This window comes from Vespula vulgaris, chromosome 8 (genome assembly GCF_905475345.1).
Source record: "Vespula vulgaris chromosome 8, iyVesVulg1.1, whole genome shotgun sequence".
In the NCBI taxonomy this organism is placed as follows: domain Eukaryota; kingdom Metazoa; phylum Arthropoda; class Insecta; order Hymenoptera; family Vespidae; genus Vespula; species Vespula vulgaris.
The window spans coordinates 5,812,910-5,836,598 of record NC_066593.1 but is presented as its reverse complement, the minus strand read 5'-3'; the positions used below and the strand labels follow the sequence as shown (position 1 = coordinate 5,836,598).

The following is a 23,689-nucleotide window of genomic DNA, read 5'->3' as shown; positions in this document are numbered from 1 at the left end:
AGATGACATTAGAAAATTTATTAGAAATTTATATATATATATATATATATATATATATATATATATATCGAATGCGTTGATCGCAAAATATACTGTAATGACTTGTGTATGTACAAGATATTTGATGATGTATGTATGTATATCGATAATATTTTGAATATCGATAATCGCATATCGCACAGTATTCAAAGTTAAACTGTAACAAATTTCAATGGATAGATATATTGATAAATGTTGAATATCGAGGTTATATATGTCTTAATCGTGGAAATGTCGATGATTTATAATTAACAGAAATAAAAGTGGACATTTATTGTTCTTAGAATTTAATAAGGACCATGTCTAAGACTATATCAGAATTTGACAGAATGACAACACCACAAGTATCGAAAGTTACAAATGTAAAATTTAAAGAAGAAACTATGACAAAAAATCCATTGTCTGCGTTAAAATTAGATAAGGTTTAATCAAATTCATTACATTATCATCAATAATGATATAGAATTTACAAACGTATTACGTGAATCATTTAACTTTTACCGTAATGCGTTAATCGTATCGTCATCGTGTTAATTAAACTAAATAAATTTGATTCTTTTCCAAGGTCGCTATGAGAAAAGTACAAGATGTGATCGAGATAGCCTCTAAAAAAGCGAAGATTTTTTGTTACGACGATATTCTTGCGTTTCGTCCGATTTTAATGAAAGAATGCGATTTAGGGGTGTCGCAAAATTATTGTTTTGGAAAAATGAAACAGTATGCCCAAGAGTTAAAAACGTATGGTCTCCTGGGTGTAAGTAGGAAAAAATTGTCTTTTAAAACTATCTTCTTACTTAAATTTATTTTATTTAATAAATGTAGTGTCCGTTATTTTAATACAGAAGTTATCGAAATTTGTAGGATTGGGAAAAACGTATAAGAATGTTGGTAGCGCCTAAACTTAAAGAAAAGTATAAAGAAATTTTTGAAGAGCATATTAATGAAGCTAAGGATCAATATTATCGAGATATTTACAATATGTCGATCAATTCCGTGATCGCTATAGAATGTCAAGAATCTTGTAACATTTTGGATTATACGCTCTCTGCACCATTTAAACTTCTAGACCCACCAGATTTTTTTTGCATTTATCAAAAACGTCGCTATAAATTTGCTAAAAAATATTATTTTTCCCACAAATTAATGAGAAACATTGTGGCTAAAGCTCACATAGTGTTCAGTAATTCCATATGCGATTTTCAACGTTATAGAGCATACGGTGCTCTTGACTTATATAGGTATTGTATCATGTTTCTTCTTTTTTTTCTATTAATTTTAAATTTATTGAGTTAACTTAACTGATAAATAATATGTTGGAATTTTTAATATCTTATATCTAAATTGATAATTCGATATTTTTTATGGCAAATTTTCAATATTACTTATTAGCCAATGCAATGGTATAATCGTTTGAAAAATTCGCAACTTTTTTTTTTACTGATAATAATATATCAATCTCAGAACTGTAAATTTTTCACGAATTAATCATAGTTATCTTCAGCAACAAGTTTTATCATTTATTTATATATAAAGTATTGAAAGTTTCGACATTTCTTATTAGCTGCATTGATGTTATGAAATATTAATACTTGCTTACCGTATTATAACAGACTATTGGATTTGCTGGACACAGATTTGACGAGAGCAAATATTCTCATAACTAGTTCGTATTATGGTAGTATCATTAGAAATCTTTCACACTCACGTTACATTTATGATGTCCCATTGGCCATAATCCACAATTTCTTTCGATGTGCCACAAATTTATTGTCGCTTCAAATTATAGCTTGTATAATGAGAACCATAGAGGATTGGCTTACAACATTGAGCAATTGTTTTACAATACCCTTCTTAAAGGTACGTATAATCGTAATACAAGTCGTTTCTCGATATTTTATTAAATTATCATCAATTTCGAAAGTATTTTTAAGATCTTCCGATCAACAGCTGGAATTGAAATGCGAGAACAACACGTTATTCATTTACCCGTTGCTCAGCGAAATTTATAAATCATATCACTCTATCGTTGATCAAATCGCGAATATGGCACAAGAATTGCCATCTTTGGAATCTTGGGTAGGTATCAAAAGTGATCACAAAGCGATCTTTATTACATTACCAAATTGGTACTTGGATGAGGTGCACGAAAGACTCGAAGAAATATTGAAAAAGTTATTTCAACCTATTGTTAATTATATTGAACAATTGCGTGATCAGTTTAATGTTGCATATGATATTAAAACTCGAGAAAAAGTAATCGCTTATGTTGCCGAAGGACATACTTTTGAGGAGTGTATCGAAAGAGTCGAAGATTTCAATGATTTAGTTCGCGAAATTAATGGATTGGTATAATATATACTTACGTATACAGGATGTTCCATGTAAAACTTTGTTACATTACAAATTATTTTTACCGAAAAAATATGATAGAATTTATACTGTGTTCTATAAAAAACAATATAAGATTGGATTAATCATTCGTTAAAATTGTAGGACTGGATAAATTTAATTGTTTTTATATTTATAAAAATGAAGTTTAGGTAAAAACAATTTGTAACACTTTGCATGAAACATCCTGTATAACAATACCTACGTTTATACAATAAATGAGATTCATTCAAGAGATCATAATTAATGTTTTTAGCCGAACATAGAGTATTTCTTTATAGCCATGTTATATCAGACAGAGGGCAAAGCTGCACTCATGTCTTACACTTTATCTGTTCGCGAATTAATAATCGGTGAATTGGTCAAACGTCATCAAAATTATAATCTTGATATATGTAAAGTGTTTGAAACGCTAAGGGATAGGGCATTAAATGTACCAAGCACAACGAGAGAACTTCTCGAATTAGGTTTGTTATTTTGATTGGAAAGGTGAAGGATTCTAAATTTTCTAAGTAATTATTATCTACATATGTATTTTTGATATCATAGGTGAATATATGATAAAAGCTGCAAGTGTAACAATGGAGGAGATGAACGATAGAATCACAATATCATTAAACATGATGGCATCCTTAATCGAAATGACGAGTTTAAGTTCGGATCATGCTGAGTTAAACAATACGACTGTCAATTGGTTGAAACGAATAAGACCAATTTTTGAACAAAGTAGTAGCATGTACGAGCAAACGAAATTCGATTTGGAGGAAAATTTGCAAAGTAAAGTGATAACCTTGAACGTGGAAGTCGAAGAGATGTTTCCAAGGTAAATTCTTTTTTATCACTGTACCAGGATGATGTGACCTAGTCATTTTTAACACGATCACTTGTAGATTAACGATCATGAATGATATGGATGATGCTAAACGCGTGTACGAATATATAGAAGATATACGAAAATTTATAAGAAGTTTGGATCGTATGGATGAACAAGTAGAATGGATAAACAGCGAAGAAAGTCTTTTTAAATTTCCACTCACCGAATATCCCCTTATCAACGAATTAAAGGAGATTGTAATGCCGTTTTATGAGATGATGTATCTAGCATGTAAATGGCAAAGATACCGAGATGTCTGGTTAGACGGACCATTCGAATATCTTGATGGATATGAAATCGATACTAAGTGTAACGAGCTATATGCTACCTTTAGCAAAATGAGCAAGCAATACAGAACCAAAATCAAGATGCAACTCGCGACGAATTATCCTTATAGGTTTATTTTTATAATTTTGTATTTTCATTTTTTGTTAAATTTGAGCTAGGTACTATCTCCAATTTTACATTTGATTGTTTTATCAGTTTTACAGGTTTTATTGATGATCCAGATCCTTTCCAACAACCGGTACCTATAAAGCTTTCGCATCAAATTCTCGAAGATATTCAATCGTTCAAAGTAAATAAAAAAGAAAAAGGAAATACGATAGTATCATTGTCTCAACGATCATTAAAGTTTATAAATGTAATAAATAATATTTCTAGGTATACGTTCCACTTGTAACAGTTTTCTGCAATCCTGCTTTACGACAACATCATTGGGACGAAATGTCACTCATCGCAGGTTTTGATCTTACACCCAATGCTGGGACAACTCTTCGAAAAATGATAGCCATGGATTTGTTAGAGGACTTAGACAAGTAATAAATATCGATCGATATTATTGATAAATATTTAAACTTACAAATTTATTTTATTTGATAAAGATATGAATTAATAAGCGTTAGCGCATCGAAAGAACTGAATCTCGAGCAAGCGTTTTATAAAATAGAGAAAGAGTGGGACGATATTTTATTCGAGACAACACTATTTAAAGATTCTGGTGTTGAAATATTAACTCATTTGGATGATATACAAACACTTTTAGAAGAACACATTGTTAAAATACAAACGATGCGTGGCTCGGCATTTGTAAAGCAGATTAGAAAGAAGGTGGAGGATTTTTATCAGAAATTACTTCGTATACAGAGTACCATTGAACAATGGGTTAAGGTTTGTTAATTATTTACTTTAAACTTTAAGCTATGCGTCTTTAATATTATCAAAAATTGTAGTTGCAAGTACAATGGATGTACTTGCTACCAATATTTTCAAGCAAAGACATTATTGCACAATTGCCTGAAGAGAATGTACTATTTGTTCAAGTCGATGGAATTTTTCGAAACGCAATGCAAGCAGTTAAAAGAGATCGCCGAGTTAGAGAAACTGCTGGTAGTGTAAGTATACTCTTAATTTATCTAATACATCGAGTTGTTTTTGTATTTATTCTTGGATTGTCTATGTTTGGAGTCAGTGATTATGAAAGTAGTCTAACTAAAGTCACATATTTTTCATTCTGAAATATTTTGAGCCATTCGGTTTTGAATTATTTCAAAATTACTCTTCTATAATGACAAAGAGAAAGTAAGTGTTTTTATTCATAAAAAACAATTCTTTTTGTTGTAATCTAACTGCAACCAAATCTAAGTTAATTGCTGCAATTTGACTTGAACCACGTTCATAATTATATTATTTTTGAATTGTCTATGTAGATCATGTAAAAATTTGACTATAGTATTTAAACATGTATTGTATTCCATACTTTTATTATTAGGTCGGCTTGTTAGAAGCTATGAAAGAAGCTAACGCTATGATGGAAACGGTTAACGAAGGTATATCAAATTATCTGGAAAAGAAAAGGCTGTTCTTCCCACGTTTCTTCTTTCTGAGTAACGACGATATGCTTGAAATTCTATCCGAAACAAAAGACCCACTTCGCGTACAACCTCATTTGAAAAAATGTTTCGAAGGAATTAACAAGCTCGGGTGGGCTTTCATTTGCGTAATTTTTTATCATGAATCCTCGTGGGTCCTATCATTATATTTTTTTCATTTTGATCAATAATGATTATGTATCTCAGATTTAATGAGTTTTTGGAGATCTATTCTATGATCAGCGATCAAAGGGAAGAGATAATGTTTCAAGGCCGTATCTCAACGGAAGCTGCTCATGGTTGCGTAGAAAAATGGCTGATCCAAGTATTTATATCTTTATAAAAATATTTCAACGTTAAGAATAAGATAATTTATTTCGATTCAATATACTTTTCAATTATATAAATAATAAACAGGTAGAAGAATACATGTTGAAATCGGTAAGGTATGAAACGCTTATGAGTTATTTGGATTACGATACAAAAGAACGAGTAGAATGGGTTCAAATTTGGCCTGGTATGGTCGTACTTTGTGTTGCTCAAATCTATTGGTCTATGGAAGTTCAAGCGAGTTTATTGACACATGTACTATCTACTTTGGAAGCACTGTGGAAAAAACTACAATTACAAATTTTTGACATGGTTAATCTGGTAAAAGGTGCTGATGAAATTTTCGAAAAATTCACCTACATCTCGTCTAGTTATAATTTATAAATAACAAATCATATCAGGTCATCTGACGAGACAAAATCGTATCACTTTGAACGCTCTTATCACAATAGATGTTCATGCTGTGGACATAGTAAAAGTGCTCATCGATAAGCGTATTACCGATGAAAAAGATTTCGAATGGTTAGCTCAGCTTCGTTATTATTGGGAAGATGATGTATTTGTTAGAATCATACATGCGACTATAACGTATGCTTATGAGTATCTCGGGAATACATCGCGTCTTGTGATTACACCATTAACTGACAGGTAAACTACAATAAATTTGTTTAGCATATTTACAAATCGAGTAATATCATTCTGAAAGGTATGATATTGCTCCGACAGATGTTATCGTACTTTGGTAGGTGCATATAGTTTGCACTTAAACGGAGCAGCCGAGGGTCCTGCAGGTACTGGAAAAACTGAAACAACGAAGGATCTCAGCAGAGCTATCGCTGTACAGTGTATAGTTTTTAATTGTTCCGAGGGTCTCGACTACAAAAATATGGGAAAATTTTTCAAAGGTTTAGCTTCCTGTGGCGCTTGGTCGTGCTTCGATGAATTCAATCGAATCGAATTGGAAGTATTATCAGTGGTAGCACAACAAATTCTTTCTATAACGCAAGCGATACATGCGAATTTAGAGACATTCGTTTTCGAGGGAACGGAATTGCAGTTAAATCCTGCGGTTTATGTTTGCATCACGATGAATCCTGGATACGCTGGTCGTTCGGAATTACCAGATAATTTAAAAGTTCTGTTTAGAACCGTGGCGATGATGGTACCGGATTATGCGATGATCGGCGAGATCTTTCTTTATTCGTCAGGTTTCAATACCGCTCGTTCACTGTCAACAAAGATCGTGGCAACTTATAAATTGTGTTCGGAACAACTCTCGTCTCAATCTCATTACGATTACGGTATGCGTGCCGTGAAAACTGTACTGACAGCGGCACAGAATATCAAATTGAAATTTCCCGACGAGGATGAAGCTATACTTCTTCTTCGTTCTATCATCGATGTCAATCTACCAAAATTCTTGGCACACGATGTACCGTTGTTTCAAGGAATAGTATCCGATCTCTTTCCAGGATTGACTTTGCCAACTCCAAGCTATGATGTATTATTAAAAGCAGTTGCTGAAGTCGCCAAGAAGAAAAATTTACAGCCAGTCGACAGTTTCCTATTGAAGATCATACAAACATTCGAGATGATGATCGTTCGACATGGTTTCATGCTGGTCGGTGAACCTTTTGGTGGAAAAACGTCTGTTCTCCATACCTTAGCTGAGGTGTTAACTTTGATGCATGAATGGAACGATGAGAATGGTGCCGTGACGAAATACTTTACGATCAATCCTAAATCAATAACGTTGGAGCAATTGTATGGACACTTCGATCCAGTGTCCTCTGAGTGGTCAGACGGTGTATGTGCAGTTGCATTCCGAACATATTGTATGGAAGAAACTGATGATAGAAAATGGATTATATTCGATGGCCCTGTCGATGCTCTTTGGATCGAGAATCTCAATACTGTGCTGGATGATAATAAAAAACTATGCCTGACATCTGGCGAAGTGATGCAGATGTCAAGCGTGATGTCGATGATATTCGAAGTTATGGATTTAGCTCATGCATCCCCTGCTACAGTATCGCGTTGTGGAATGATCTATATAGAACCTCGGGTACTCGGTTGGCAACCGTTTATCGATTCGTGGATAGCAGAGTTAGATCCACAATGGAAAGAAGATTATGAAGATTTAATAAACGAGCTTTTTGAATGGTTGATGCATCCTTGCTTGGAGTTCATTCGTAAGACGTGTCACATGCATCTGTACGTGAGCCAAATCCATCAGCTAATCTCGATCATGAATCTGGTAGAGATGTTCATGGAAAGTGCGGTGCAAGACAACCCGAAATCTTTTGATACGTTCATTGCACCATGGCTACAAGCTTCGATGCTATTAGGGGTAGTTTGGGGAGCCGGTGGTACTTTGGATCTTGACTCTCGATACAAATTCAATGCGTTTTATTTAACAATTTGGAAAAACGAAAACGCGGAATATCCTATCCCTGAGAGTATAGAGGAATCATTGATCTCCTTACCAGGAGACGAACTCATTTATGATCATTTTTATACTTTCAAAGGTAAAGGAGCATGGAGACGTCTTGTCGAGTTATCTACATCAGAGCCAATCGATGAAAATCTAAGTATTAGCAACATAATGATACCCACCATCGATACAGTTAAATATCAGCTATTATTCTTAATGCATATCAAACAACGTAAACGATTTTTAGTACAAGGAGAGACTGGTACGGGTAAAAGTTTCTACATAAAGGACTTGCTAATGAACAAGTTGGACGAATCGGAATACTTACCTAATTTTGTCATTTTCACACCAACTACAACAGCTTGGAGTACTCAAGAATTGGTATTAGCAAAGTTATATAAAAGACAGAAGAATCAATTAGGTCCATTGTTAGGTACACATTGTATAGTATTCATCGACGAAGTCAACATGCCTGCCAAAGAAACTTACGGCTCTCAATCAGCAATCGAATTACTCCGGCAATTTTTCGATCATGGGAGTTGGTACGATCTAAAGAGGCCAGAAAAAATTACCATTCTCGATACGATGTTTATTTGTGCGATGGCACCACCCGGTGGAAGTAGACAAGAGATTTATCAAAGATTTCTGCGGCACTTCAATTTATATTTCATCAATGAATTTTCGACGGAAAGTATCTTCCGAATCTTCACGAATATCGCTTTTGTCGGGCTCAAACGAAACGGCTACTCAACATCGGTTATTCCGATCATTAACGAGATTGTGAACGCCACTATAGCCATATATAAAGCAGTTAGCAACGAATTCAGACCGACACCAGCAAAACCACATTATTCGTTTAATCTCCGTGATCTTACTCGAGTAATATTAGGCTTTACCTTGATAAAGAAAGAAAGTGCCGAGACCAGATCAGAATTTACCAAATTATGGGTCCACGAAATCTTGAGAGTATTCGGTGATCGTTTGATAGAACCAAAGGATCATAATTGGCTCTTTTTGAAGATTAAAGAAACCACTCAGAATGTAATGAGAGAATCATTCGAAACGATATTCGATCATTTGCCAAAATTCAACGACGTCTTAACGGAAGAGAGTCTTCAAAGTTTGATCTATGGAAATTTTATGATCATGGAAGCATTAGCGGAAGATCGTCTCTACGAGGAGATAACTTCGATAACGGAATATAAAGAAATAGCTCTGGCTTATCTGCAAGAATACAATAATACTCATCGAAAAAAGATCGACATAGTGATGTTCCGTTATGCTTTGGAACACTTGGCAAGAATTTGTCGTGTACTTTCGATTTCTAACAGTAGTTTACTAATGGTTGGTGTAAGCGGTTCTGGAAGACAATCTTTAACAAGATTAGCATCTAGTATGGTTGGCCACGGACTTTTTCAACCTGAGATTGGTAGCGCGTATGGTTTAAACGAATGGAGAGAGGACATAAAGAAAGTATTAAAAAATTCTGGTGGAGCTGGTAAAGATTTTGTGTTTTTATTTACCGAAGGACAGATCAAGGAAGAAGCTTTTCTTGCTGACATAGATAGTCTTCTTAATATCGGAGAAGTACCAAATCTTTTCACAATTGAAGAAAGACAAGAGATCATCGAGATGTGTCGATTAGCTGCTCAAGGTGGTAATCGTAATTTGGACATATCCGTGCTCGCTGTATTAGCATTTTTCATTAATCGTTGCAAGGAGATGTTACACATAATGTTGTGCTTCAGTCCAATCGGTGATACCTTTAGAATAAGGCTAAGACTTTATCCGAGTCTGGTCAATTGTTGCACCATCGATTGGTTTGAGGTATGGCCTGAGGAAGCGCTCGAACAAATAGCACTTTACAACATAGCGGGTACCAAAGTCGATGAGAATATTAAAGTTAACGCTGTCGTTGCTTCCAAATATTTTCATAGCTGCGCGAAGGATATCAGTACTCATTTTTATCAATTATCTGGTAGAATAACTTACATCACTACCGCGAGTTTTCTCGATCTGATGCGTACTTACGTAGAATTGATAAGTGAGAAACAAGAGGAACTCACTTTGGCAAGGTATCGATGATATTTTTTTTTTTTTGTATAAAATCGCGTATCTTCGACATTACTTTTTCACAACAGGGATCGATATCTTAATGGTTTGGACAAGCTAGAATTCGCTGCTGAACAGATTCGGCATATGAGAGTGGTTCTTTCCGAATTAAGGCCACAACTCGAGTTGTCAGCGAAAGAGACAACGGAGACTATGAAGCAAATAGAAAAGGAAAATGTGAGCGTCGAACAAGCAACGATTCTTGTGAAGAGAGACGAAAATGCAGCCAATGTTCAAGCTACAATTGCAGAGAACTTGAAGATGGAATGTGAAGCTGACCTGGCCGAAGCCCTTCCTGCTTTGGACGAAGCGATAGGTGTCACTATTCAGTTCTAACATTCATTTGTAGTTTAATCGTCATTATTATTCATCGTAATTATCATTTCCACTTACCGATGAAAATACTTCGTTTTATCGAACACAGCTGCTTTGAATACTCTCAAACCTGCTGATATCTCTGTTGTGAAAACGATGAAAAGTCCTCCAGAAGGAGTGAAATTAGTAATGGCTGCAGTTTGCGTTATGATGAGCATACCACCTATTAAAATCGAAGATCCCGGTACTGGTCATAGAGTTTACGATTATTGGACACCTAGTAAACGTTTATTGGGTGATATGAGATTTTTGGACACTTTACGTCAATATGACAAGGACAACATCCCTGCTCACATAATGGATGTAAGATGTTAAAAGATAAAAACATGTTGAAAGTCGATACTACAGCGTTTTGTTAACAGGAAATCAAGAAGACATATATGACGAATAAAAATTTCGAACCGAAAGTTGTAGCCAGAGCATCGTCGGCTGCCGAAGGTTTGTGCAAATGGGTTCGTGCAATGGTATTGTATGACAAAGTGATCAAAGAAGTTGCACCGAAAAAAGCGAAATTAGCAGCTGCGCAAACAGAGTACGAAGAGACTATGGCATTTTTGAACGAAAGACGTCAAATGCTTGCATCTTTGACAGAGAAACTCGCTCATCTCAACGAAAGATTGCAAGTTACTCTCGCGAAGAAACTCGAATTGGAGAACGAAGTAATTTGTTAATGTTCATACGATTAATACACGATAATTCATAATGATAATTCATCCATCAGGTTACCAATTGTAGAAATAAACTCATTCGCGCTGAAAAACTGATCGATGGTTTAGGAGGAGAGAAAGATCGTTGGTTAGCCGCAGCAGAAACTTTACAAAATTCTTACAACACGCTCCCAGGTGATATTTTAATTTCCTGCGGAGTGATTGCTTATCTTGGTCCTTTCACCGCGAGTTATCGTATGGAGAACATCGAGAAGTGGAGAGTTTTTGTCAAAGATTTGAAGATACCTTGCTCGGAAGATTACAATTTCGTAAAAATATTAGGAACTGAGATAAAGATCAATACCTGGAATATATTCAATTTGCCACGGGATTCATTTTCTATTGAAAACGCGATCATCATGGATAATTCGAAGAGATGGAGTTTATTCATAGATCCGCAGAGTCAAGCAAACAAGTGGATTCGTAATATGGAAAAACAGAGCGAATTGGAGATCGTCAAAGTAACTGATAAAAATTATATGAACATCATCGAACAAGCTATAGAGTATGGTAAGATCTTATCAAGGTCGTTCCAAATGTTCTTTTCGTTTATATCGGTTTTATAAAAATAATATCGTGTTCGTAGGAAAGCCAGTTTTGATTGAAAATATTTTGGAAGATCTTCCAGCACCTCTTGATCCGATTCTCATGAGAAACATATATAAAATCGCGGGAATATGGCATATTACTTTAGGAGAAACTGCCGTTGAATATGATTTACGTTTTAGATTATATATCACAACAAAATTACGAAATCCTCATTATCTTCCGGACGTTTTTAACAAAATCACTTTAATTAATTTTGCTCTGACGATAGAAGGTCTGGAAGATCAATTATTAGAAATCGTTGTAGCGAAAGAAAGACCTGACTTGCAAGAAAAGCGAGAATTCTTGATAATTGAAAGTGCCGCAAATAAAAAAGCTTTGAAACAGGTCGAGGATAATATTCTGAGAACTTTGTCGGTAGCCGGGGCTGGAATTTTGGAGGACGAAGAAGCTATAGAAATTTTGGACTCATCTAAAATTCTTTCGATCGATATAATTAAGAAACAGCAAGTAGCAAGAAAGACAGAAAAAATGATCGAAGTTTTTCGTCAAAGTTATCAACCTATTGCAAAGTATAGCTCGGCTCTTTACTATACCATTACGGATTTACCAAACATAGATCCTATGTACGAATTTTCATTGCAATGGTTTATTAATCTTTACATTGTTTCCATCGACTCGGCAAACAAAAGTAAAATTCTAGAACGTAGGCTTGAATTTTTGAGAAATACCTTCACATATTATCTTTATCAAAATATCTGTAGATCATTGTTCGAGAAGGACAAGGTTAATAGAAATATAGTGCTCTCTTAAAATACATCTACTATATCATGTGTAGTATAATATAAAAGTATTCGCAAATTTTTTATCAGATATTGTATTCGTTCATATTGTATTCAACGATTCTACTGGCAAGTAATCAAGTAGATAAAAATGAGTTTTTATTCTTCTTATCTGGTGGCATGGCATTGAAGACAATTACAAAAAATCCAGCGCCCGATTGGCTTCCAGATAAATCATGGAATGAAATCGATAGAGTAGATGCTCTGTCGAATTTCACAGAATTTCCAAAAAGTTTTACCAACAATTTAATGAAATGGAAAACATATTACGATCTGTTAAATCCTGAGAAAGCACCTTTACCAGAACCATGGGAAAATACATTGACTCCGTTTCAAAAGTTGATCGTTATGAGAATGATCAGACCTGATAAAATCGTAGTTGCAGTAAGTGTATATTTAAAAGGATTGTTTCTTCTTGACTATCGGATTATGCATATAAGTGACAATTAAATCCTTTCTCCATCAGATACGCGAATTTGTTAAGAATGGAATGGGAATGAAATTTGTAATGCCACCACCATTCGATATCTCCAAGTCTTACATGGACTCAAGTTGTACGATTCCATTGATTTTTATTCTATCACCAGGTTCCGATCCGATGGGAGCTTTGACCAGATTTGCAGATAGTATGAATTATCTATCGAAATTCGCCACTATCTCATTAGGTCAAGGTCAGGGCCCTATAGCCCAGAAACTTATTGCCGATGCTCAACGCGAAGGTTCTTGGGTTTGCTTACAAAACTGTCATTTAGCTGTATCTTGGATGCCTGTCCTTGAAAAACTTTGCGAGAATTTCAATCTGACGAATACTCACGTCAAATTTCGCCTTTGGTTGACGAGTTATCCTTCCGATAAATTTCCCATAACGATTTTACAAAATGGTATGAAAATAACGAACGAACCTCCGACTGGTCTTCAACAAAATATTATGAAGTAAGTTACTTTCAAAAAATGAGAAAGACAACGAAATTAACGATTTATTTCTAATCTTTAGATGTTTTCTATCCGAAGCTGCCAAGGAACCAGAGTTTTTTCAAACGATGTCTCAAAAGAAAAAAAATTACTCGAAATTGCTATACGCTTTATGTTTCTTTCACGCATTGATTCAGGAACGTAGAAATTATGGACCGCAAGGCTGGAATATTAAATACGGTATATCGAAAATATTTAATCGGCGATATCGAAAGAATATAAATAATGATAGTTTCTTGCAGGCTTTGATGATTCTGACTTACAAATATCAGTGGAACAGCTTCAATATTACATTGAAGATTACGATGAAGTTCCATTTAAAGCGATCATTTATCTTACGGGGGAATGTAACTATGGCGGAAGAGTTACAGACGATAGAGATCGAAGATGTTTAAATACTATCTTAGATGACTTTTATAATCTTGATGTAATTACAGATCCACATTATTCGTTGAGCGATGTTGGTCCGGAATACACGTTACCTAAAAAGTAATTAGACGCTTCAGATAATCGTGTAGCGTTCTTTAAATATTATTCTTCTTTAATATAATTCAAGTTTAAATATTAGTTTAACACTGATGTTATAATATTAGTGTATAAACAATTTCTCTAGACACGAATATCAAGATTATATCGAACAAATAGAAGGAATTCCTATTATCACACCACCGGAAGTGTTTGGATTGCACATGAACGCAGGAATAACTCGCGATCTTGAACTTTCGAAAAATTTCTTTGATTCGATGTTGTTGATTCAAGGAACTGTCGCAGTGGGTGACGCTATGAAACAGGATGAAGTATTGTTGCTCATGAAAGAAAATATCTATAGTAAATTACCAGGTCTGTTTGACATAGAAGAGGCTCATAAATTGTATCCAACGATGTACATGGAATCTATGAACACAGTATTGGTACAAGAAATGGAAAGATACAATATACTTTTAGCTGAAATGAGAAATTCATTGGTAATGTTAGAAAGAGCTATAAAAGGTCTTATAGTGATGACTTCTGCTTTGGAGGTATATTACAGTTTCAAAAGATTTTCCTCTATTATTTATAACTTAACAATTCTCGCTTAAAAATTTCCTTTCTTTCTTATAGGTTTTAGGAGCACACATAATTAATAATAAAGTTCCACCATCTTGGCTCAGAGCAAGTGCTTATCCAACGTTAAAACCATTGTCCAGTTTTATCGATGATTTCTTAAAACGTTTAGAATTCTTTAAGAAATGGATGATAGAAGGAAAACCAAAGACTTTTTGGATATCCGGATTTTCATTCGTGCACGCTTTCTTAACTGGTGCGACACAAAATTTCGCGAGAAAATATAAAGTACCGATTGATAAAGTTGATTTTAATTTTGAGGTAATATCTTCTTTCGTCGTCGTCGTCGTCGTCGTCGTCGTGTAAGCAGATCTTTTCTTCAATTTTTCAAGTTTATATTTTACAAATAATTAATTTGTAGGTAATGCCAACATTCGAATCGAATAAATCTCCGATAGACGGAGTATATGTTTACGGTATGTATTTAGCTGGTGCTAGATGGGACTTGAGAACTATGTTACTTGCTGAAAGCTATCCGAAAATACTTTGGGATCCCATGCCAATAATATGGTTCAAACCATCCGAAATAGATAATATAATAATAAAAGGACGATATGAATGTCCCTTATATATAACGTCTGCTCGTTTTGGAGTATTGAAAACCACAGGTCACTCTACTAATTATGTATTATCTATACTTCTCGATACCGATAAGAAAGTTAGCCATTGGATTAAAAGAGGTCTAGCTTTGTTATGTCAGCTTGATAATTAGCCACTTGGAAAATATTTCCTGTATAATTAATAATATTAAGAGAGAATAATGAAATTAAAAGACAAGATATATTGACGATGCTTTTTATTGTTACGTCATCTACAAGTGTCATTTTGCGTTATTTGGCATATATGTGTAAGTTTTATTTCTTTTTTTTTTTGTAATCTTTCGAGAACATGTTTCTTGAATATACATATGTAAGGCAAAGCCTCTATTGGCTACTATATTTATAACACACATGACTGAATTTGAACTGGTTCTTACATTGCATCCACATATATAAAGCTTGATTGAATTATCATATCCGATAATCGAAGAAATACAATTCGAAAGTTTAGCCAATAAAGGTAAATTTTGTTTGGAATGGATTACGGTTCTGGTATTTTTATACAATTATAATTTTTGTGTACTCTAAAGTATTAGAAAACAGTTCTCACAATACTCTATTCTAAAAAATCACTACGTGATCTACAAGATTTACAATTTTCTTTACAAACTATATTCAATCTGCAAAAATGTATCACAGACTATTGTTCGTGACTAAAACAAGTGTGTTATATATAAGGACAACGTATACTTATATTTTTAAATACTTTTTCGTGTGAAAAATTTATAAGAATTGTCAATAATTGCTCTAATAATATTTACAAAGTACATAATTAATCATATGAACTTATACTGATTATAATGATTACAAACTTATACTGATGTGAATTTATACGATCTATTTTTCTTTCTTAATAAAATATTAATTGCTCTATTTTACTATAATTAATGCTCCTCTTTGTTATATAACATATTTATAAATTATAGAGTTTCCTTGTAAGTCATGTTGTCTGCAATACAGCAGCAATACTAAATCAATACTGCAGTTTCTAAGATTGCGAGATGTATAGACGACACTTTTTAAAAAGAAAAAAGAAAAAAAAAAAATTTCAATTGAAAATTCAACATTGAAAAGCAAGCATCTTTTATCAATCTCCTTAATCGTGCATGTCTATATATCTAATCACACCATTTAACTATATCAACTTAATTAGATCTTTTTTTCTGTACTTTAAAATCGAGATTACAATACTCTGGATATACTGAGAATAAAACTGAGCACAGTTTTATATAAGTTTTAAAAAATAATATTTAATAAAAGTCACGAGTATATCAATATTCAAAATGATCAATAAATATTTCGATAATTCTATGTAACTCACATCTAACGCTACGATGCTTCATCAATTATTATATTCAATATTATTATTACTGATATCATTGATTAATATACTACTGTGTGTCATCTGTATTAATATTTCGCAATTTTTCTATACTACATTCATATCAATTTCTATATTTACATAATTGACTAAAAAGCTTCTTTATCCAACTTGCTGTATAAAAAAACTTTTCCCCTCTAAAGTGTGCTCACAAACGTTTATCAATAAACCATTCTTTTACTGAATATAACTATAATGAATATAACTATCAATATCAACGAGCAAGGCAACAGTGCTTAAATTTTGTGGAAAAATTTAATTATGCAGCAAGAAGCTGAGTTAAAAAAAAAATCTTATTCAAATCTCACTTTCCAAATACAGTAGAATCCCGATTATTCGTATTCAATGAAAATAAGAATGTTATTATTATAAATATTACAATACAAAAAAGAACTTTTTGAAAGTCATTCTTCGAGAAGATCAAAGATCAATGATTTATCCTTAATTATAAATACAACGATTTACTTGAAATTTTCATCGTTGGGTATTAAAACTTATTATAAACCAACGAATAATTAAAATTCTACTGTATACCTACTCGGATAATATATATTTTTATCTCACAATCTAATTAAACGTTGCAAGATTGAACACAGTACTAACAGTAATCTCATAAGAGTAATTCTTATATTGAGTATAAATTCTGTATAAATATGCCAAAAGCATTTCACATTTAAGTATTCAACTTCGCGTATAGTTCGAACTAAAACATAAAATCCCATAATTCCTTTTTTGAAAAATAATAGATATTTCTATTATACAATAAACTCAGGTTGTTGTTGTTGTTGTGTATAAAATATTGACCACATAATTTGGTAGGGCAATTTTTCATAAAAGTAAAAAATATACTTTTTTTTTTTCTTCAAATTTCCTTATTACCTGCTTCAGCAACATGGTGATAACATAATTTTTATAATTTTTTTTTCTTTAGCTCTAAGTTTATAATTTTTTAATTCATATTCCATTTCAATTTATTTCTTTTTCTTTTTTTTGTTGTTACTCTATTTACAGCATTATTATCATGTTGCTCAATATAATATACTTACAGTTATGCCACAATAATTTATAAAGCGATCAGTGTAGATTTGCAAGAACCCCATTTCTCTTGAAGTTTTTGGCGTTCTTCCAGATGATGGTCCGATAAATTTCCCATTTGACCCGATTTTAATTTCCTTGGATCTAAATTAGCTCCAAGTGTTTGTACACCTTTAGCGAACTTTGAAAAGGGCGATAGAATATCTTTGGCAGTAGCTGCAACTGGACTTGTGACATCTGTAATGCTAGTCTTTATCGATTTCAGGGCTGATTCGCTTTGTGACGAGGTAATATTTAATGTCAGATCTTGTTCAGATGTTGATCTCTTTTTATCTTGTAACTTATTATCTATTAACAAAGTACTACTCTTTAAGTTATTTAAATTTGCTTTGCTGTCTACTTTTCCTGTTGACTGGCTTATATTTTTAGAAAGACTCAATGACGTTGGATGCATCATTCTATCTTTTTCTTCATTTAAAACATCTGCTACGTCCTGGATAGTTATTTCTGGTGTCGTTGCCGTAGTTTTCTGTGGCGAAGCACTAAGAGAACTACCAGACTCACTTTGCGGCATTAGATACAATTCAGATTTTTTAATATCAGAAGACAATACATTATTTTTATCTATATCTGCTTGTGCTAAATAATTATCAGAAGCGCTATTATTTACTATATCAGAATCTTTAACACCCATTATGATTCCAATCGACGGACTATAAGCTTCCATTAATTTTTTGTCATGAGAAAAGTTTTTTGTTTGTTCCGTATGAATGCGAGTCATTTCAATATTTTCATCTTCATCGCTACTGCTACTATTTTCGCCACGTTTTTTACTAATATTTCCAGAAATATCTCTGTCACCAACAGTAAAAATTGGTTTTAACGATGTAATAGATTTTCTTGATCTTATACTTCTTGCTATGTCGATCGGTTTCTTCGTGCTAAAGCTATGACTTAATTTATTAAGTTTACTGAACTGTTCTGACATATTACTTAGTGCCTTTGTACCTGCAAGATCATAACGATTTACAAATTTCTGTCTGCAGATGATTATTTTTATTAATAATAAACAAACCTGCACTTTTGAGAGCTAATAGTTGCGTTTCAGAAACATTTCTGGTTAACTCAGGAAGAGAGGAAATATCTAAAAGTCCTGTAGAGCCTTTAACGTTAACTAATTTGCTCTTTCGTTTATCTAATGTTATGTTCATTGCCACAGGTACTTTTGGTAAACCAGCTATTTCCATTGCTACTGAAATAGCTTCACAAATTGCTTTTAAGGATTCTGCAATATCAATAATTTTTTTGTTTTCAAAATTATTATATATTATTTTTTATTATTAAAATATATGAAAATATCAATTACTTTACCTATGCTTTCTTCAGCAGTTTTTATTACAACAGCCATGTTGTTAAAAAATCTTAAGTTCGTACTGCGAAACATGTGAAAGTAACCATACTCTGTACCCATCTTATAGCTAATTCTAATACAATGGTAATGTTTGTTCTTAAAAATAGAAACTATATTTTCCGGTTGGCCAAATTCAATAAGAATTACATCGGATAGCGGAACTCTTTGGTAATTCGTTACTTTATCAATTTGGTCGTCATAATCCGCTACATAATAGCTATCTCGAGTTAATATAAGAATAGTATCCATTTCGGTTTCAGTGGGATCTCCAGTTCTAAAAGTAATCAAAAATACAAAAATATTAGCACTCGGAGAGTAAATAATTTTTTAACAAAATGTTAATAATTGAATATACATACACGGGATCAGCATCAATAAGTCCCCAACTTCCAAGAATAACTTCGGGATCAGGTATCAATAATTTTTTACAATCTTCAATCAATAATTTCACGTGAATTGCTGTTGCAGCATTATCTTCTTCTTCTGTACGTTCTTGAAATACTTCTTCACTTAATGCATTTCCTAACATCATATCGATTGTAGCTTGTCTATAGACATCTTTGAAGCGATTAAGATAATATCTGAAATCATAGTATAATTTAAAAAAGAAAATTAAATATAAGTAATCAATGCAATGACACTTATGTATATATAATTTATGATAATAATTATTGTCGTAGGATCAAAAAAATTTGGTGTTTCAAGGTTTTTATGTTTAAAAATAAATGCTTTGTTTATTAATAATAACTGCCAAATCTAATTGCTAAAAATCGAAGATTAATCAGTAATTTTCATGCGGTGTAAGATCCATCATCCGTGATAAAACTATGTTTAGCACACTACAACCATTCATAAAATTTAATTAAACGTGAAATATAAATTGTAGTGTTATGAAATTATTTTTCATACACACTTTTCACAAACTTCTCGTTTTGACAACAGAAAACGAACCTTGCTAAATTACACATAGCAGTGGCATAAAGAAATTCAGGATGTGTAGCAAGTTGAAGCTCTATATTTGGTGGTTTCGTAGGAATAAGTTCAAGGCAGCAGTTATCAAGGATGTCTAAATAATGTGACCAATCGTTATTCAGTTGATCAACGTCGATTGGATTTCCTAGCAAAGTTTCTATTGCTGCCTGCCGTAAGTCGTCCATAAAGTGTTGTTGAAAATATCTATCGGAAAATTAAAGGATGTCAGGGATCTACAAAGCACGAAATTAGAAACGTCTAACTCAATCTTGATTGGTACTTGATTTGGTAAAAATATCTCATCAGCTATAATATCTAACAAACTGAAAAGTAGGCAGATAATTTAGAATGATTTTGAAACAGCAGTTGATGGAAAGATAAAATAAAGAAAAAAAGAAAGAGAGAAAAAATGGAAATGAAGGGTTTGTGACATAGAAAAAGTTCATAATTTTACCTATTTGCGGAGTTCATGCCATCTTTCATTAATCCCGTGAATTTTCTTTCTCCTGTTCTCGTATAATCTCCCTGAAAATGTAATTTATATATATATATATAATTATAATTATAAAGTATATTATATATATTGGATAAAATTAAGTTGGCAAAGTGAATTACAAACCTTTAAAGCATTTGTCCCAGCATATTGTTTACTGATTATGTCACCATTGTTAGCCCAAAGTAATTGAAAAGTTTGTCTAATGTTTGTAGGTAAAGTTCCATCAGGTGGTATTAAACCAAGTTTTGAAAATTGCATTTCCATTACAGCTTTACCAATAGCTGTTTGTACCACGTTAGTTCTGTCTAAACAATCGATGCAGTTTACACGAAAAATTCCTTTCTGCATGCAAATTGTACCTTCTTTATCGCGCCAACAGTAACTCATATTCGTTAATACTGCATCGAGTGCATCGATTAGAATAGAAACATTTTCAAAGTGCATACCACGGCTGTTAGATAAAAATTATAGAAACATGAGGAATTAATATAATATACTCAAAAGTTTGGTCATTTTTAAACTTACCAATACTCGTGAAAATCAAAAGTTGTATATGTAATATCAGAATGATTGTACTTAAGAATATGATTACTGTAAGCCTCCCAAATTATCTTCTCTTTTCCTGTTTGCTCAACTAGATTAACAATACATATTGGACCATATAAATCAAGTTCTTCACCAAAATGTTTTTCAAATGTAACCTGTGTTTCTGCTTCATCTACGACGTTATTATAAGATTATTACTTAACAAGATTGCATATACAAATGTATTAATTTTATAAATAATTCCATAAACCATTTTATCTCTTAATTTTTAAGATACAGGAACTTTACCTTTGTCTATTCGTGGAGGTGGTTTATATTTATATCCAGGTTGAGACCAATAAACCGGTACACTTCCTCGTACTTGTACAAAAGATACCTGATGATCATGATACCAAACCAATTGCTCAGTTTCAACATAATTGGCACATTTACCTTGATCATCAACGCCGCGTCTTTTATACCTTTATTGTGATCAATGTTAGATTTTTAATTTTATTTATTACGATATACTGTCAAAATAATCATAATAAAAAACTACCTAGTGCCAGCACGGAATCTGCTCCTTCTTGATATAATAGCTAAATTAAATATTTCATGTTGTGGTTGATCATAGAATCCTTCAACTTTGCACTTTTCTATTTGGATATATCCTTGAATGACTGGTAATATCCAACAGTCTGCTTTGTCTGTCTGAAAAAATAATATTACATCAAATAATAGTTAACACAGTATACTTTATACAAAAAGTAAAAAATCTTGATTGTATTAACTTTCAAATTAATTATATCTTGTAACATATGTTTATTCCAAAAAAATCTATCATCTACTCGTTGCCACAGTGGTTTAAATCGATTGCTTTTAGTTTCTTCAATTTCGGCTACGCATAATCGTTGTAGACTATTGGTGATGTCTCCAGTTTCGCAATAAAAAAAAGAATCGGTCTCTGTAAAAATTTTATTCAATTCTTCTAAGATTCTTTTCTCAAATTTTTCTTTATCTTTAACTCCGCTTCGTTTATTTACTGTAGACTTGACCTAGTAACAGAAAAAAGAAACTTAGAGAAAGTATATATGCAATACATTAGAATTATTTCCTTATTTTCTCTTATTACATCTTTATTTATACCTGTGATGTCGCAAGAGCAGCAGCTTGTTGAGTGGTATTTTTAATAGTATTTGTGGCACTTTTTATAGTGCCCCATGTTTTAGCAAATGCAGCTTTCTGCGGCACTTCAAATAATCCACTAGTTCCTTTTTTCTTTGGTAAATGCTGATGTTTCTTACAGGGAAGTAATCCAATATCTGTGTTATCTGTCCCAATATGTAAGAATGCAATCGATTTGATTCTGTGTACTATATGACCGCCATATAATTCTCCGGCCACAGAAACTTCTTTTATAAGCATCAAACGTGGTTCTAATACTGATGGTTGATCTATTTTTCCTACTATTCCATAAAACATTCCAAGACATTCTAAATCTTTTGGTGACGCCCATTCCCAATCTATACGTAATAGAGCATAGAAAATTATATAGATCAATATTGGTTTTCTAATAAAATTAGGATAAAAACATTTCTTTGTTTCTTACATTATATTAATTTTTCTTTAATTATATATTTACATTATGACAATAATTTACGATATGACAATAATTTTACTAGAAATTTTATAAGCAGAATAATTAATTACGTCGATTATAATACTATTTACATTATAAATAATTCATAGAAAATAAAAATAAAGGTAAGGTTGATCGATCACCGTACACAAAGAAACAAAGAAACGTCAAATTTTGCGGCACATTGCATTCTCAACGTATAAGTGTATTTTTCAACGTTTAAGATTATTCAAACGATAAGAGTATTTATATTAACATATTTTGCTATTTGCAAAATTAATTTTATTGTTATATACGTTCGAATAAAAAAAGATGAGATAAAACGATCTCCAAAAATTTACTAATTTTAACAGAGATATATTACTCACCGGATTTAGCAGAAAATTGGCCCGTATTTTTGTCGCACCACAAACTGTGCCTCTCTTTTACGAAAATAAAATGTGTGTCAGTACGAAAGAGTTCCATTGTTCTGTCTTTTCGACGAATGATACTTTTTACGAAGCATTTGTGACGTTCCCTTCTTAGACAAAAAATGCGCTTATTGATGACAGCTCGCCATCTTTTTAACTCATCCCACAACAATTCACCATCATTATTGCTCACTAACTTTCACGGTTTTACGAAACTCCATCTGTCAGCTTTGTCAGTTTTCTCCTATTCATAGCAGAATCGAATACTACTCATGCTTTTTGATCTTACATATCGCACTAGTTAATTTATTGACAGAATCAGAACTGACCAATAGAAACGTAGATTTGTCGAACATGTATCATATACTTCTCCTTATTCATTTGTAGAAGTATGTCATTGAGAATCGACTAAATTACGATATACATATATACGGACTATTGTCGCCTTTATTTGTCTCTGATTTTGATAAATGTATACATTGTTGAAAGTTCGTTCATGTAGCGTGTACACTTTAAAATGACAATGAGATGTACGATTGTTTTTTGAAAAATGATGGACGCATTCTTTATCGCTATACTTTCATATTTTAATAGGGAAAATTAAATAAGAACACATTTAATTTTTTT

At 32.6% G+C, this 23,689-nt stretch overlaps 2 protein-coding genes across 13 annotated transcripts; one reads left to right on the top strand and one right to left on the bottom strand.

Annotated features, from left to right (window-relative positions):
• Positions 1–86: 86 nt before the first annotated feature.
• Positions 87–15,375, top strand: LOC127065531 (dynein axonemal heavy chain 12-like). Of its 11 annotated transcripts, none has more exons than XM_050997980.1 (29): positions 94–461; positions 605–793; positions 901–1,277; positions 1,650–1,896; positions 1,987–2,385; positions 2,684–2,894; positions 2,977–3,250; positions 3,318–3,698; positions 3,785–3,878; positions 3,965–4,119; positions 4,186–4,471; positions 4,534–4,695; positions 5,073–5,284; positions 5,380–5,497; positions 5,590–5,830; positions 5,904–6,150; positions 6,229–10,011; positions 10,078–10,364; positions 10,473–10,726; positions 10,786–11,082; positions 11,145–11,640; positions 11,717–12,462; positions 12,549–12,902; positions 12,985–13,451; positions 13,513–13,670; positions 13,733–13,979; positions 14,104–14,509; positions 14,592–14,855; positions 14,956–15,375. In XM_050997980.1, the coding sequence occupies exons 1-29, from the start codon at positions 339–341 to the stop codon at positions 15,304–15,306; spliced, it is 11,826 nt and encodes a 3,941-aa protein (XP_050853937.1). In that variant the 5' UTR covers positions 94–338; the 3' UTR covers positions 15,307–15,375. The 11 variants fall into 11 exon arrangements, with proteins under 11 accessions (XP_050853945.1, XP_050853943.1, XP_050853939.1 ...); XM_050997984.1 differs by having other exon boundaries at positions 95–461; positions 1,987–2,115; XM_050997982.1 differs by having other exon boundaries at positions 92–461; positions 1,650–2,385; positions 14,592–14,896; positions 14,956–15,091.
• LOC127065533 (phosphatidylinositide phosphatase SAC2) lies at positions 15,376–23,436 on the bottom strand. Of its 2 annotated transcripts, XM_050997990.1 has the most exons (13): positions 23,021–23,436; positions 22,160–22,536; positions 21,805–22,068; positions 21,573–21,724; positions 21,323–21,495; positions 21,014–21,206; positions 20,612–20,939; positions 20,447–20,517; positions 19,972–20,196; positions 19,380–19,601; positions 18,981–19,294; positions 18,685–18,894; positions 15,376–18,617 (listed from the first exon to the last, which is right to left on the bottom strand). In XM_050997990.1, the coding sequence occupies exons 1-13, from the start codon at positions 23,115–23,117 to the stop codon at positions 17,638–17,640; spliced, it is 3,606 nt and encodes a 1,201-aa protein (XP_050853947.1). In that variant the 5' UTR covers positions 23,118–23,436; the 3' UTR covers positions 15,376–17,637. The 2 variants fall into 2 exon arrangements, with proteins under 2 accessions (XP_050853947.1, XP_050853948.1); XM_050997991.1 differs by lacking the exon at positions 19,972–20,196 and having other exon boundaries at positions 23,021–23,434.
• Positions 23,437–23,689: the final 253 nt, after the last annotated feature.